The sequence below is a fragment of the Urtica dioica genome, chromosome 7 (genome assembly GCF_054948205.1).
Source record: "Urtica dioica subsp. dioica isolate 48M chromosome 7, U.dioica_male_clone48M_v1_H2, whole genome shotgun sequence".
NCBI lineage: Eukaryota > Viridiplantae > Streptophyta > Magnoliopsida > Rosales > Urticaceae > Urtica > Urtica dioica.
Window position 1 is genome coordinate 31,863,002 of NC_142762.1, and position 15,604 is coordinate 31,878,605.

The window sequence follows — 15,604 nt, forward strand, 5'->3', positions numbered from 1 at the left end:
TTATTTTCTTTTGTAAAAAGATCTATCCATTCTTTCTTATTCCTTCCTATTAAACAAGGTCTACATCCACTTTCTCAAGGTCACAAAATCGTCTCTTAAAAAAAGAAAGTTACAAAATCACGTGAAGGTAAGTGAAGTCAAACTTCAGTAGGGATAAGCACGCGAACAGAGGGAGGCCCATATTTCCTGTCCTCAATCAGAAGATCCAAAAGAGCTTTTGTCACATGACCTTCTTTTCCTAAAAAAAAAACAAAAAAACAAAAACAAAAAAACAAAAAAAACAAGCAATAAAGTGCCATATGTAAATAAAAACCCAAATTCATAAAACCCTTCCAAAGACGTACAATAATTAAAGGAAGCTTCTCAATCGGGCTCAAAATATTGGTAAAATAAATAATTTAATTTTACATATTAGAATTCAACTCAAAATTTAAATTCATAAATCTTATCAGTTAATATTTAATCATTAACATAAATATGACCCAAAAATAAAGTTAGTATAAACTATAAACCACTTATCATTCATTTTCTACTTACCATCACCTATCTATTATCTCTTAATTCAAATATTTAGGCATACAGTTATAAAAACTACCTACAATTCAGAATAAGGCCAGTAATCTGCAGTCTTTCAATCATTTTCTATACAAAACCTAAAATTGTAAAGTTAAGATTCCACCTAAAAAATATAATGATCTTAATAACTAATTATTATTTTATACTTGCCAATATATTTTTTTGTGATATACAAGATGGCTAAGGTTTCACATTTCTTAGAGAACTAACAAAATTTATGCTGGAAAAAAAAATTAATATGTATCGACCGTACTCCGAAAATATGAACATTTGGTATTATTTTTTCATAAAATTAGATAAATAGTCAAGTAAAATGTTTGAGATAACTATATAGTCAACGTTTCGTAAATATTAGATAAATAGTCATAAAAATGACGCGACATTCTTAATTTACCTTTTCATTGAAAAAAAAAAGTGGAGTATTTACGTCAATTTACATGTGTAAATACATGGACGTGACTATTTACCTAAGATTTACGAAACGTTGGTTATATAGCAATATGAAACTGTAAATATGACTATACTTAATGCACCCTTATTTTTTTTTCTCATTATCTAATATGAGCAGTATTCCAAAAATATAACAATAAGCATTTGTTGTCGGAATAAATAGCTCTTATTGGATAATGAGAAAAACACTACTAAATAGTCGTACTTTCGAAATAATTTCACCTATAAAACTCGAAATATTGACGAATTCTTACCGTCACCGATGCGAGAGTCGTCCCAGCGCGTGACGGGACGGATGAGGACTCCGCTCCCGAGAAGCATCATCTCGCTTGCGGCCTTCCCTTCCTCGACAGTGACGTCTCGCACCCTCACCCCCGCGAGCGTTCCTCCGGCCACCAGCTTCTCCGCCAGCACCAGGGCCCTCTTGGCGGTGCAGCCGCCCAGTATCCCCTCGAAGCGCGGCATCACGAGCTCCCTTGCGCGCGTCACGAACGCCACGTTCATGCTGGGCCCCTCCGCCACGAGCCCCTCCCCGTCCACCCACACCCCTGCATCCGCCCCCGCCTCCTCCGCCTCCATCTTCGCCAGCGCGTTCGCCAAGTAGTTCGTGCTCTTCACTGACGCGAACTGGGGTGGCTTCATTGGGACCGTCGAGGTGATCACCTTCGCGCCTGTTGGGTCCGGATCAAGCCGCCCTTGGATCGCTACGACGTAGAGGGCAGGTCGGCTCTTGGGGGACGGGGTGAGCTGGAAGTCTCCCGGCCCCGCCGTGAGCCAGTATCTGAGCGACCCGTCGCGACATTTTGAGGCGCTCGCGGTTTTTATGAGGATTTTTCTTATGTGGTTTTTGTCGAAGGGTAGGCCGATCTTGGCCATGCTCGCTGAGTTGACGATTCGGTTTAGATGTTGGTCCAACTCGTACAAGTATCTGTGGAGACATTTGTAAGAAGTTCAATTTAGAATGAAAGAAAGTTTGTTTAGCTCTAAATTCAAAAATATTTACGAGGAATCGAACCCCCGGAGACTTCACTGGAGACATTTGTAAGAAGTTCAATTTAGAATGAAAGAAAGTTTGTTTAGCTCTAAATTCAAAAATATTTACGAGGAATCGAACCCCCGGAGACTTCACTGGAGCAAGAGAAAAGGTTTTATGTGGAAGGCAAAATATAGACGGAACTCTGAATTTTTTTTCCAAAATTATTTAATGAATATATTTGTTTATGATGTGAAACATAATCAGGTCATTCTGATTGGAAAGTATGGACATCAACATTTTAGTATACTTTGTTTATGACTATGTTTCGAAGAAGAAACAAAAAAAGAGTGACTCAAAAAGGAAATGATTTAGTGTTTGTTTATCCGAGCTAGTTAATACTTATTATGACTTTCCAAGTAGTACACATATATGGACCAAGTTAAGGGAGAAAGAGAGAGAGACCCGTCAACAATGGCGGCGGTGTCAAAGACAGCGTGGCCTCGATGGACCATATGGTCGTCTATCGAAACCACCATCGCCGCCGCGTCGGTGGTTATTCCGCCGGTGATGCTGGAATACATCGCCGCGAACTCCTGATTCCTCTCCTGCTTTTCCCTGTAGCTTCTCATTCTTTCTATCGCCTGTACGACAAAGTCAACGGAACCGAGCTTAGCAGTCAACGAGGAAATAAAATAGAATCCCATCAGTCAACAACAGAGCGAGAATGTTACCTCAGAGCAGCTCAAAACTGGCACGTCCAATTGATTCCCTGAATCTGCCTCCCAAAAGAACCAAGTACGAGTGAGTGATCATAATATATATATATATATATATATATATATATATATATATATATATATGTATGTGTGTGTGTTCTGAGGAAATGAGGAGATGAAAAACTAACCAAGAAAAGCTTCGTTATGGTTCGAGCTTTCCACGATGACGGCGAATCTGCTTTCGGGCTTTGAAAGCCCGGAGAAGGAAACGAAGCTAGGAAATGAAATTGGTTTCGGATTGGTGAAACTGTACGTGAGAGTTTGAAGAGTTGGTTTAAACAGAGTCGATGAAAGAGAAGCCATAGAAATGGGAAGGAGAATAAACAGAGGGAAGTTTTTTTTTTTTTTTTTTTTTGTATTTTTAAAGGAAGAGTTTTGAGAAGAAAAAAAAAGATCGTTGGAAAGCGGTGTTGCTTAGCGTTGAATAAGATGAACCAAAGTATTTGAATTTTTATTTGGATGATGATGTTGACTTGACTGTTTTTAAATGTAGTACATCATTAATTCTTTTGCTTCAAAACTTTACAATGGTATATAATATATATATATATATATATATATGTATACACACATATATATATGTATATATATCTACTTACTCCATAACATAGATAATAAGAGCCTACGGTACTTAAAGCTTCTATCCAGAGTCTGCCACGTGGCACTCCTTTGCCCCTCTCTTTGCACGACACGTGGCTAAATTGGGCTACTCCCTGTGTGGCACGTGGCTCTGTTCTGGTCAACACTTTCCCTGCCTTCTATCTTCTCTGCTTGATTTTCTTCTCCGCTCTCCTCGATTTTCTTCTCCCATTCTCCGAACAACGTCCGTCCGTGGTTCTTTAAAAAAAACAAAAACAACGAACCAAAAACTTCGTCGACAACACTTTGGAGATCTGTCGCATATTCTTCCTTCTTCGGGATTTCTTTGTCAGAATTTTGGTTTCACAGTCGATTGGCAGTGGACTATTTCGTCGCCAAAGGTAAGTATGCTCACAAATTCGCAACTGTCCCCTTCGGTGTAAGTTTAGTTCTGGTGTTGGTGTCTATGTGTTGGGGATTTTGATTCGAGACTTCTTGAAATTGATTTTGAAACCGTAAACAAAACTGAGACCGATCGAATGGAAATAGGACGGTGAATTTGTAAATAATGGTTTGTATCCATATAAAGCTGCAGAAGATTAAGGAGTTACTCCACTTGATTGGAGCTTTATAAATTCGTTTACATGTTCGCGATGCCAAATTTTTTGCTACAGACATAGTATCGAGCACAAGGCTGTTATTTTTCCGTTGTTTCTTGTTGTTGGTTTATATGTGGGTTAGTATTATCGATTTTGAACTTATTGCTTACTGATGCCTTCTTATTCTTTTTCGCAGATGATCTTGTTGGCCTTGGATTTCATTCGAAACCACTGAAATTCAATGACTCTTTGTGCCGAAATCTGTTAGATGAGGTAACTTATCTTTAAAATACTTGATGTTACGTCTTGCCTTTTTCTTTTTTCGCACATTTCGAGTCAAAATGCGAATGATATTATAATTTTTTGTCTCAAACGCTCAGCAATTGGTCTGGTCGAGTAAGGAAAAGCATATATGATATACAATTTAACCAAATGTTTAGAACTAACATATACCTTAGTGGACGAAATATTCTGTAATAACTGCTAGCTATCTTCCTCACATAGATGAGTTAGTTCTGGATTCTATAATATAGAAGTTCCAAATTCGATAACTGACATGAAAATCACAACAGATGTAATTAAGATGGTTGCGACAAAGAGAAAGCTTCAAATCACACTCTTTCTTGGAATCAGCGGACTCGCATCTCGTGGAGGTTGGCCGACTTCCCGTGGGCGAGCAGGCAGTCCCTCTCCATCTCTCTGAACTTGACTCCGCCGAACCGCTTCCGGTCCGACATCGGCCGCGCTTTTGCCGCGCCTTCGTGGTTAGTGCTATCCACTCTAATCTCCTTCAACGTTCGTCTTTGACAGCGATTTCGTTGCATTCGCGGCCTAAAAGCCCTCTCCTAGGTGAGTTTTTTTTTTTTTTTTTTTTTAAAGTTATTGATGAGTATAGATTATCAGAGAAAGAACCTGGTTCTTAATCGACGGCAAATAATGTTTTCATTACAATTTCCTCGTAGGACTCCGACGAACGAAGCACTGACGCAACTCCCAGTCTGGTGCATCTTTTCTTTTCAACTATATATTTTTTTTCTTTCAAATAGTTGCTGTTAATTTATAAACCAGGGACACATGCAGAGAGCATATATATTAGGGACATAGCTAATATGGACTTTTTTTTATGCAAATAATAATTATAATAATTAAACAACAATAAAGAAAATAAAACTCAAGCTTGTTTGAGACAACGGTACCAAGATTTGAAAGTCGCATTAGCTGAGGATGTTGTATTGATATGCCTTCGACCAGGTTTACAAGATTTTTCAATACGTCAAGTCATATTAGAGAGAAAATCAACTCAATCCCATGCCCATAATGCTGTGTGGGTGAGTTTCTAATATTCCATTAATTTTCAACTATTATCTGATTCAACATGTTATGTACTTTGACTGCTGTAAACTGGGGTCATTTGAACTGGGGGGAAATTAAACTAGGTAGAATTGTACCTTGGCAGAGATCATGGTCTAAGTGACGGGATAATAGTGGTCTCTGCCCCCAACAGAAGTGAATGGTGTGTCGTTTGATTTATATTTTCATGTTCTTTCTTCTGTAGTGATTGGAACGGAAGCAAGCATGGCCATGTATACAAGTTCCTTCGGTCACAGGGGTTCGAATCAACATACGATACTGCACATAAATATAGTGACAGCGATTTAGATGCCCAAAAGGTTGGTGTCTGTTGTTCCTGTGTAAATTCTTGAAGTGGCTGTTGAAATGCCAACATATTCTTTTCTTCTCATACACCGAATCCCTGATTTTATTTGGCGCAGTGGGTTAGCCACCGAAACCACAGGGGAAATATCTGTGGTGTTGACTTCATATGACTTTGCAATCCGAACAAATCACATAAATATCTAAAGGTAGTTTCATCTATTCTCCGTCATTTGCTCTGAATAATGTTTAGATTCATATAAACACGTATCAAATGTAATGTTAACCTATTGTGGTTATAAAATCAGGCAAAGACTGGAAAGAACCGAGAAGATTTTTGGAACCTATACTTGCTGTTGGTCTTCTTACAGGTCTCTCCTTAGTTTGACTTTTTTTTTCTTTTTAGTATATTAGATTGCAATTATCCAGGTTTATTGATCTTTGGCCTGATTGCAATTATTTTGCACTCAGAACTGGCCTCACCGTCTTATGATCTCTGTTTTGACCATAGATTTATAGTAATACATAAAACAAAACCCACAATCTTAATTATGTTCCAAATGTACATTTTTGTTCCAGGATCTACGAAGGAAATTTCCAGTAATTCGCCACCTATTTTCATGGCACAACACAGCCTGGTAGCCTTAGCTCGCACGAGTCCGAGCCTGATGGTACTCAGACCTTGAGGTTTGTGACATGTCAATCTCATCTCCGTCACTAACAACTCAGCTGCATTTTACTCCATATCCTTCTATAGGTCTTCTGCTGATTTTCGGATCAAAAATGCATTTTTTTTTAAGTTTACCTGAAAGCTGTTGGTCTAGGAGTGTTATATTTAGTATCACTATTTTATCAAAAACGTTTTGCTGACTAGGAGTGTTATATTTAGTATTGCTATTTATCAGAATTGTGTGCTATCTTAGATGATCAATTTGCTACTTTCCATAGTTTAGTTACATTCACACAAGGCATGTTACTGTTGCTGGTTAGTTCTAATATATTTATTGTCATGTCACTTCTATCAATTAGAATACCAAGAGGCAATCAATTAGAATACCAAGAGGCACCAGAGTAGACATCAGAGTAGAATATTAATAGACAGTATGTTTGTTCTATTACACAGCTTCTTCTATAAATACACAAGTCCAGCTCCATCTAAATACCCCTTCTAATACCAATTTCAGCTAAAATAGCATCTTCTCTTCTGCTCTCCACATGATGACTTCAAGGTTAGTATCTTCTTCTTCAAATTTTAATATTCACAAACAATAACACATGTACTGTGATGCTTACTTGAAACTGTTCAAGTAGTATAGCTTATGAATTCTATATCCATTTTTTATGAGCTTTAAAATATATGGTTCTGAAACAAGTAAAACATATTTATTTTAATCAATTTTTTACTTCAAAGTTAGTATCTTTTTTCTCATATTTTAATATTCACAAACAATAAGACATACTGTGATGCTTACTGAAAATTGTTTAATTAGTATAGCTTATGAATTCTATATCCATTTTTTTTATCCATTAGTATAGATTATGAATTCTATATCCATTAGTATAGCTTATGGTTCTGGAACAGTAAAAACAATTTATTTTAATCATTTTTTTTACATTCTCTTCCATTCTTCTTTGTAAATGTGCAGTTCTGAAACTGCCTCAAAAAAATTTAAGTTGATACCTGAAATACAAAAAGATGAACTGGGCTGGACATCGAAAGTCGTTGTTGCTGAAAAGACAACCCCCCGTTCCTCAACTCGAAGCCCTGTCAAATACCAATCGTTGATCTTAGTAGACCCGCAGGTTTTTCATCTTTCTTAACAAACGTTATTAACGAATATTCTCTGCTATATTTAGCTTCGCTATTGATTTTGTCACAGGGAAACAAAATACAGGCAGTGATATTTGATTCAGCGATTACAGCTTTCCAAAACAAGCTCCAGCTGACTAAAACATATCTCATCTCGAATGCATCTGTTAAGGAAGCAAAGGCAGAGTACAAACAACGACATGACGAGCTGTACTGGACTCTAAATTCACGAACAACAATTCAAGAAGTAGAAGAAAACCATGCAACCTTATTGGAATCAACTTACAACTTCACTCCTTTCTCAGATCTTCAAATTCATATGGACAAAGTGTCACATATTAGTAATACATGCTTACAACCTGTGGTTTTTTTTTTCACTTTCAAAAATCTGTTTCACTGTAACATAATTGACAAAATAAATGTGCAGATATCCTCGCTGCTGCTATAGACATTCGTCCAAAGAGGAAAATCCAGACAAGATCCTCTACCGCTAGCGCAATACAAGAAGTGGTTCTTCTGAATGCAAAGTAAGAATTTGAAACTTCTGAAATTACATATGTAAGTGTGTACTGTACTTGCTGATTGACATAAGTATGAATAATGACTCTTTTGTTATTTCATTACCGGAGGTTTCAAACCATGACGTTCACGATGTGGGATTCTTTCACTACAAATGAATGTGAAACACTCTCAAACATTATTCATAGAAGGCCAATTATTGCTGCCATTCAATTACAAGTTGTTTCTCACAATGGTTAGTTCACCAACAATAAAATCCTTATATGTATGTATCTAAAAATAGCTTTGAGAAATTTGCAATGTTTATATGTATTTTTTTTATTTCAAGAGCTGTTAGTGTTCAAACGAAACCTACGACATGCTTCGTCATTGAGCCTGAATTAGACATCGCAAAGCAGCTTCGCGGATGGTCTAATTTCTTACACAACACACATGCCACAGATTTTAAATCTATTTTTTCTTTAAGTTCATGTTCTGTTTATTTTTTTTACCTCATCTCTTTCCATTTACTCTAAGCAGGATCATCGACAACTCTAAAAAATTGCTGATCTGATCGACGACAAAAGCTATGACGCTTTATCCATTCCACTTCGTCCTTCTCCTGATGATCAAATTATTCCAATCAGCCATGTGCATGATATGGCTCTGATGGTATGAATGCTTAGACATGTTTTATCGTATTTTTTTTTAATTTACATATACATATATTAGACATGTTTCCCTTTATCTACAGAGGTCGGCATTTTGGGTGAAGGGCAAGCTAAAAGTTACAGACTTTAAACAACCATTTTGGTACGTTTCTTGCGAAAGATGTCACAGAGCAACTGGATCAGTTTTACAAACCCTGTTCGAATGTCTTTTCTGTGATACTCCACAAGAGCTATTCCCTGGTTCGACCAACTAACTTTCGTATTTCCTTTATACAAATAACAAACACTTCTTGACTCTCTGCGGTAATAAACAAATAACAAATTATTCTACTATGTTCTAGGCCTAGAATTGAAGTGGATATAGAAGACTCAACAGGGCTCATATCAGCTACTCTCTTTGGACAAACTGCTGAAAACATATTCTCATGTCTAGCAACGGACATCGTCAATGCAACATCGATGGTAAGTCACAAAGTTGACCAAACTTCATATTCTTTTAGTACAGCTGTATGACTTATTCATGTTTGTATTTCTTAATTAGGCTCTTAATCAAGCACCTCCACAGTCCTTTTTTGAGCTGCCACACAAGAACAACTTCCTTGTGTATATCAAAGCTCCAAAAAATGATATGCCTACTGCCATGAGAACAAAGTTCACGGTTGTTTTTGCTGCTGAAGAAACTAAAGACATTGGACATGACACTCTGCCCAATATCTCAACATCTGCTGCACTCATCGAACATGAGTCTGAAAAACAAGATAATCCAGTCATTATTCCAATTCAGACAAAAGACGCAGAATCAAATGAACTTTCCGTTCAAAAATCCGTTGAGAAATATAAACTCATATCTACACCATCCCAACCTGAGGCACAACAAAGTGACGGTCACTCCTCCAAGGTCGGTGCTTCTAACCGTGAAGATCTCAACACCAAGCTCAAAAAGAAGCCAAAAATCGAAAAAAAAACAAATTGAAGTGTTACTTTTGTTGAAATCAAACTATGGTTTTTGATGACATACCCTCAAATCACTCTTTGTGATTATAGCTATATTATGTGGGCTGCTTTTGAAGTTTTTTTTTGGATATTGTATTATCTAAATGTTTCTCTTATCAATCTAAATTTTCCAGCCATGTCAAAATCAACTTGTTTGCTGTATTTTGAACAACATTTTGAACTTCAAAATGACAAATATATATTTATATGTTCAAGGTATTTAAAGTCTCTGTTATGGCGTCATTTTTCGTATGAGAAAAACGACAATCCAAATGCAAAAACGACAATCAAACGTCATTTTTGTAGATGAACGTCATTTACAAATATATATTAATTGGTAAATGCATACTTTTCCCAAAATTTTCATCAACGGTTTGAATTTCTTCGAACTTGCTCGTTTTCATTTTACGATCATTCGTGCGTAGCTATTACTAGTCTCATTAAAAGACCCAAAAATCTTAAGCAAAAAAACGTTTCGTCACTCTCCTCAATCGCCACGTGGCACATTCTAAGTTTTTTTAATGGGCTGAAACAATTAATGCATCAGTGTGTTTTTGTTCTTGCTGAGAGCTCTTGGTTTTCCCGTTTCCCCTTTTCAGATTGTTCTTTCTTTTTTCTTTTCCTGTTTTGTTTGTGTGAGAGGGATTGAGCGAGAGAGAGATAGCGAGAGTGAGAGGGTGAAACAGAGACAGAGATATTCAGAGAGAGAGAGAGAGAGAGAGAGAGAGACTGGAAGGTTTGACGACGAAGAGAGAGAGAGAGAGAGAGAGAGAGAGAGACTGGAAGGTTTGACGACGAAGAGAAAGCGCGAGACAAAGCTCAACGAGGATCGATCGAATCTCGCCGTAAAGGATTCAGAGTCGCTGGTCTACGACGAGATTCTGTTCTTAGCTAATCGTTTAGAACAAAATATAAATTTGGTGCTTCAGCCAAGGTAATAGATATACTGCTCTTAGAATTTATTTAAAGTGCTAGCAGAATAGTTATTGCCATATTATCTTGCTTTTATTTTTATTTTCCAGTAAAGTTGTCACTCTCACCCACTCTCACCAAAAGTTTCTTTCTTTTCTAAGTTGTCACTCTCACCCACTCTCACCAAAAGTTTCTTTCTTTTCTAGGTAGGAATGCAACATAACCTAAAAAACAGGCTCGTATTACACTTATTGACGAAACAACAGACTTGTAAAATAGACAACACTCTATTTACAGGTAATATTTTATTGTTTTAGCAATACATTAGTGAATGAATTTGAATATTTTGCATCACATCTTTACGTTAACTGTTATTGTCGAAAGTTAAAAATGCTTTCTATTAACTTGATCACCTATTGTGATTTGCACATTTATTATTTACTAAATTGTTGTTTGCTTATAAATAACTTTGTTTTCATTCATGCTTCACATTCCTCTTTTAATTGTTTTCCTTTTCATCTGCAGTTGAGAATGCTGGTCTCGTATACATCAAACCATATCAAACAGTGGTCTTCGTTAAGACGGAAGAAAACTGAAGTTTCTAGACTGATCTAGCTTTTTGTTATAGAAACACCCTGGGACAACTTATTTATTGCTGGTGCGTTTCAAGGTAAATTCATTTAACTACGGGAAAATCATCACCAGCAACCCACGTCACAATGTGCCTCGCCGGGGCGCGCGTTGCTCACACGCGTGTGATTCCAAACTCACAGAATCCGTTCGGGAAGCTGCTCTATTTTCCGGCTCGGAAAGCCGGTTCGGTGACTCTATACCAGGACGCTCACTCACCGGATCCAACACCTGAAGAAATCGAATTGGAGAACGGAAAATCGTACGATCAAGAGAATTGCTGGGAAGATATATGCCACGCGATATTGGAGGCTCATCATCTGATATACATTGTTGGTTGGTCCATATTTCACAAAGTGAAAGTGGTTAGAAAACCGACAAGGCCTTTGCCAAACGGCGGGGATTTGAGCCTCGGAGATTTGCTTAAATTCAAGTCTCAGGAAGGCATCAGACTTCTTATGCTCGTTTGGGATGATAAGACCTCTCACCACCACTTCTTTCTAAAGACGGTACTAATTAATCATTGTCTTCATTATTATTTGAGCGACTTGCTCTTTTTGGTACAGTAAGTGTTAACTCAACATACATATAACAGCGTTGCTTAATTTGATGGCAGAAATGAGTGATCGAAATGCACGATGAAGAAACGAAGAAGTTCTTCAAGCACTCGTCGGTGACTTGCATGTTGTCGCCGCGGTATGCTAGCAGTATGCTCAGCATTTTTAAGCATCAGGCATGAATTTATCATGTTCCAGTAACATTTTCACCTTTATAAATATTCCTTTTATGTTTTATTTTCTTCTAAATTGACTCTTATTTTCTTATGTGGTGCTGAGGTGAAAAGTTCGTTTTCAGCTTGTAGGAACTCTGTTTACGCATCATCAAAAATGCGTAATTGTGGACACACAAGCTTGGGGTAATAATCGGAAGATAACTTCATTTCTAGGAGGTTTAGACCTCTATGATGGCCGTTACGACACACCTCAGCACCGGCTGTTTCGTGATCTAGACACTGTGTTTGACGGAGATTTTCAGAACCCAACTTTTTCTGTGAGTGTCAATTTCTATGTCCCCTTTTTGTGTTATAATGTGTTTTACTTGGCGGTGTCAAAAAACAGAGCGGAACGAAGGGACCGAGGCAGCTATGGCATGACTTGCACTGCAAAATCGAAGGCCCTGCTGCGTATGACGTGCCCACTAATTTCGAGCAGCGGTGGAAAAAAAGCCATGAAACGGTCGGAATTGGGGCAAAAGTTAAAGAAGGTATCTCATTGGCACGACAATTATTTGATAAAGTTGGAACGCATATCGTGGATCCTTAATCCTTCTTCATCTGTTACAATAGACGATCCTGCATTATGGGTTGCCAAGCATGAAGAGCCTCAGAACTGGCGTGTCCAGATTTAACCTCATACACAAGAAATCATTGGTGCATATACTCTCTTAAAGACTGCAAGAAAAGTAAAAAAAAAAAAAAAAAAAACAGTTAACCATACACCAAAAAATTAAATCAGCACCTCAAATATATAACTTTGATGTGAATAAATGAATAGATAACTTTAACTTTTAAAATAAAGAAATTTAATATATATGTAACTGTTTTACAACACTAGAAGTCATAGGTACACATAGTTTACGTCCACTAATTATTTATCAACATCTCAATAGCTACTATAAGTACATTCACCATTGCTAATACTCTGTTAGACACCAAATTTATTTAAACTATTGACACATGTTGCCACATGTCTATCTATCTCTTTACTTAATAAAATTAACTTTACCTCCAATTCCCTTGATTTTGAATAGATAACCACATCTTCATACTCCCATTTCTGCACATTTCTGTTCTTCCTCTTCAAAAAAAAAACAACAATGGATATTTCAAGGTTAGTTCGATAAACCCTTACACTTCTACCAATAATTGACAGAAAAAAAAAACAACAAAGCCCTGAGTTATAAATTCTCTTTATTGTTTACGTGTTATTAGCAACCATATCTACCCAGGTAAATTATTATGCTCCTACAAACTTTATCTGCCTATGCTTATGTAAATAAACTTAACTGTTACTTTTTTTGTTGAACCAATTATCTACTACTATCTCGTTTCATAACTTAACATACATAAAAGAAAAAAAATAGAATACTCAATGATCATATTGCATATATGCCGTGCCATGGGCACGGCCTCAGAACTAGTATATATAATAGCAGGAAACACTTCCAGGAGGATAAGGAGTCCAGTCCAGTAAAAAAAAATAACGTTAAATTTGATTAAGAAAAATTAGAGGAACTGACCACAAAAATATCTATGATTTACACATCTAAATACACTTAGCTACTTTTTTTTACTGCGAAAATACTTAATATTAATACTTAGAATTAAAAAATCATTTACTCGTTTTCTTATATCTGTTGATTTTTTTAAAAAATATTCATTTAAAAATGAAAAAAATGTTTATTAATTAAATGGTACTTTTTTTAATTAAAATGTTTCATTAAAAAGATTTATTATTTGTGTCTATGTATTCGAAAGAAATAAAGAAACAAAATAACCCTAAATTCCCAAATCGCAAATTTTCATAATCGAAGAACACGAATGGTTGAAGAGCATGAAAATGATGGCGAAGAAGATTTCGTAATAGGTGAGGAAGAGTATGAAGACGATGGAGAGCACGAGGTAGACCTTAAGAACACTACTCATCCTCAACAATGGTGGTCGGCAGTGAACGAGCCTTGTAACATCGTCGGCGATAGCGAGGAAGAGTCGGATGAGTCATGGCATGCGAGCGAGTTGAATAGTGTGTGTCATGAAGAAGATGTTCAGACCAAGGGCAAGAGCATAAATGAGTTCAACCAAAGATCAAGATTTGATGGTTTCAAGTTCAAAATATATTTGGAATTATCAACCATGTCTTAATTTGAGGAATATTCAGAATCATAAAAATTTTCAATATGCATTAACCGATAGTAAAAAAGTGCGAGCAAAGTATTGAGGCAAATGTTTTAAATGGGTTACATATGCGAAGGTTGAGAATTCTAATTACAAGACAATTAGAAATAATACACATATAGACGGGCATGATTGTGGCATTGTTTCTTACAACAAACTCGTGACAAGCCAGTGGTTAGCAACAAATTTTCTGGAACATTTTCGTTTGAACCCAAACATGGACTATACAAGCTTCAAGAGTATGGTGTGTGCACTGAAATTCTGCAACGTTTTCAAAACCATGTTCTACATGGCAAAGAAAAAGGCTAGACTAGCGTTGGAGGGGTAGGTGAAGGATTAATACGCTATTGTAGAAGATTAATGTAAACAATTGATCTCCACTATTGTTTTAAATGTTTCATATTATTTTAAGGTATTATAATTTTGTGAATTGTTATGTACATAATCTGATCATGGTATTTTTAATTATAGGTACAACTGCATTACTCCAGACTACTAAAAATGGTCTCATTTTTTATACGACTTTTTCCTCAATTTTTTACGACTTGGAAGAAGTCAAACTTGATAAAATCTTGACAAATTATACACGACTCGTCAGGTAAATTCTGACAATTTGGTAATGTGATCAAAGATCCACCAAGTGACAATAAAATCACCAACGAACACATAAAGGTTGACGAGAGCGGTGACGAAAGAAGAGTCGTTGGCAAGGTCGTACTTGATATTGAAGTAGTGCAAGCATAATATTTGGCCCGCTGGAGATTAGGCTTTGGTAAGAGACGAGAAGGTGTAGTAGGCAGTGGGCGATAAAGATTTGGTCGCTCCGGCGAAGAGCAAGACCAATAAGAAATTTTATAAAAAAATACACAATAAAAATGAAAATAAAATCAATGCTCTTATTGACACACAAAATTAGTATAACAAATGTGTTACGAAGAGCACTTGGTCAGTCCCAAAAGAACTCCGAGTGTCTAGGCAAGATTATCTCTAACTACAGACGAATCTGGTAAAAGAGATAAAGTAAACGAGGGTGTTGAACGACAGATGAAGTTTTGTAGCGAGTGCTTATGTGTGCATAAAAATCTCTCGTCATCTCCTCAGGGAACTCTTCCCCTATTTATAAGGGTCTTTTGGCGGAGTACGTGGGATGATCCGTCTCACATTCTTGACGATTTATCAAGTAACCACTCCCAAGACGTGCGTAATGGGTGGTTACTCTTCTTTTGCTCGGCATTTACACGTGTTTACTTTGTTTTGACTGGTCTTTAACCTACTAGCTTCTCTTATCTTCAAAGTTCTTCTTGGTAAGGTTCGTTCTTGTCTTATGAGCGTGTCGTTCCTTAACCCTCATGAGCCCTCGAGCCTATTTGACTTGGGCTCGGTACTGAATTTCTCTTGTTCTTGGTGCTTTCAACGTCATACTCGAACTTACGATTCTTAGTATTTTAGTGAAACTGGTAAGGAACTATATGGTATGATCTTCAATTCAATTATACCTCGAACACTTTTACTATTTTTCTTCCCAGTA

General features: G+C 36.8%; 4 protein-coding genes and 2 long non-coding RNA genes across 7 annotated transcripts; 5 read left to right on the forward strand and 1 right to left on the reverse strand.

Annotated features, from left to right (window-relative positions):
- On the reverse strand, positions 1 to 3,127 carry ADCL (D-aminoacid aminotransferase-like PLP-dependent enzymes superfamily protein). The gene is made up of 5 exons (XM_089620557.1): positions 2,907 to 3,127; positions 2,734 to 2,777; positions 2,465 to 2,643; positions 1,281 to 1,954; positions 1 to 238 (listed from the first exon to the last, which is right to left on the reverse strand). Exons 1-5 carry the CDS (start codon positions 3,079 to 3,081, stop codon positions 138 to 140), a joined length of 1,173 nt encoding a protein of 390 aa, XP_089476683.1. The 5' UTR covers positions 3,082 to 3,127; the 3' UTR covers positions 1 to 137.
- A 2,115-nt stretch (positions 3,128 to 5,242) lies between these two features.
- Positions 5,243 to 5,810, forward strand: LOC149390829 (uncharacterized). Its single transcript, XR_016300076.1, has 3 exons — positions 5,243 to 5,284; positions 5,512 to 5,626; positions 5,729 to 5,810. It is a non-coding gene; the product is annotated as an uncharacterized LOC149390829 (long non-coding RNA).
- A 411-nt stretch (positions 5,811 to 6,221) lies between these two features.
- On the forward strand, positions 6,222 to 8,178 carry LOC149390830 (replication protein A 70 kDa DNA-binding subunit D-like). Its single transcript, XM_089619863.1, has 6 exons — positions 6,222 to 6,296; positions 6,733 to 6,838; positions 7,256 to 7,412; positions 7,490 to 7,760; positions 7,847 to 7,946; positions 8,049 to 8,178. Exons 2-6 carry the CDS (start codon positions 6,825 to 6,827, stop codon positions 8,176 to 8,178), a joined length of 672 nt encoding a protein of 223 aa, XP_089475989.1. The 5' UTR covers positions 6,222 to 6,296; positions 6,733 to 6,824.
- An 87-nt stretch (positions 8,179 to 8,265) lies between these two features.
- LOC149390831 (uncharacterized) lies at positions 8,266 to 8,810 on the forward strand. The gene is made up of 3 exons (XR_016300287.1): positions 8,266 to 8,347; positions 8,458 to 8,589; positions 8,672 to 8,810. It is a non-coding gene; the product is annotated as an uncharacterized LOC149390831 (long non-coding RNA).
- Positions 8,811 to 8,818: 8 nt separating this feature from the next.
- LOC149390832 (uncharacterized) lies at positions 8,819 to 9,722 on the forward strand. Its single transcript, XM_089620911.1, has 3 exons — positions 8,819 to 8,828; positions 8,930 to 9,050; positions 9,130 to 9,722. Exons 2-3 carry the CDS (start codon positions 9,048 to 9,050, stop codon positions 9,559 to 9,561), a joined length of 435 nt encoding a protein of 144 aa, XP_089477037.1. The 5' UTR covers positions 8,819 to 8,828; positions 8,930 to 9,047; the 3' UTR covers positions 9,562 to 9,722.
- A 617-nt stretch (positions 9,723 to 10,339) lies between these two features.
- Positions 10,340 to 12,574, forward strand: LOC149390833 (phospholipase D delta-like). Of its 2 annotated transcripts, XM_089620847.1 has the most exons (8): positions 10,340 to 10,515; positions 10,700 to 10,790; positions 11,019 to 11,163; positions 11,267 to 11,632; positions 11,740 to 11,856; positions 11,979 to 12,173; positions 12,242 to 12,386; positions 12,469 to 12,574. In XM_089620847.1, the coding sequence occupies exons 5-8, from the start codon at positions 11,755 to 11,757 to the stop codon at positions 12,528 to 12,530; spliced, it is 504 nt and encodes a 167-aa protein (XP_089476973.1). In that variant the 5' UTR covers positions 10,340 to 10,515; positions 10,700 to 10,790; positions 11,019 to 11,163; positions 11,267 to 11,632; positions 11,740 to 11,754; the 3' UTR covers positions 12,531 to 12,574. The 2 variants fall into 2 exon arrangements, with proteins under 2 accessions (XP_089476973.1, XP_089476971.1); XM_089620845.1 differs by having other exon boundaries at positions 11,019 to 11,632.
- Positions 12,575 to 15,604: the final 3,030 nt, after the last annotated feature.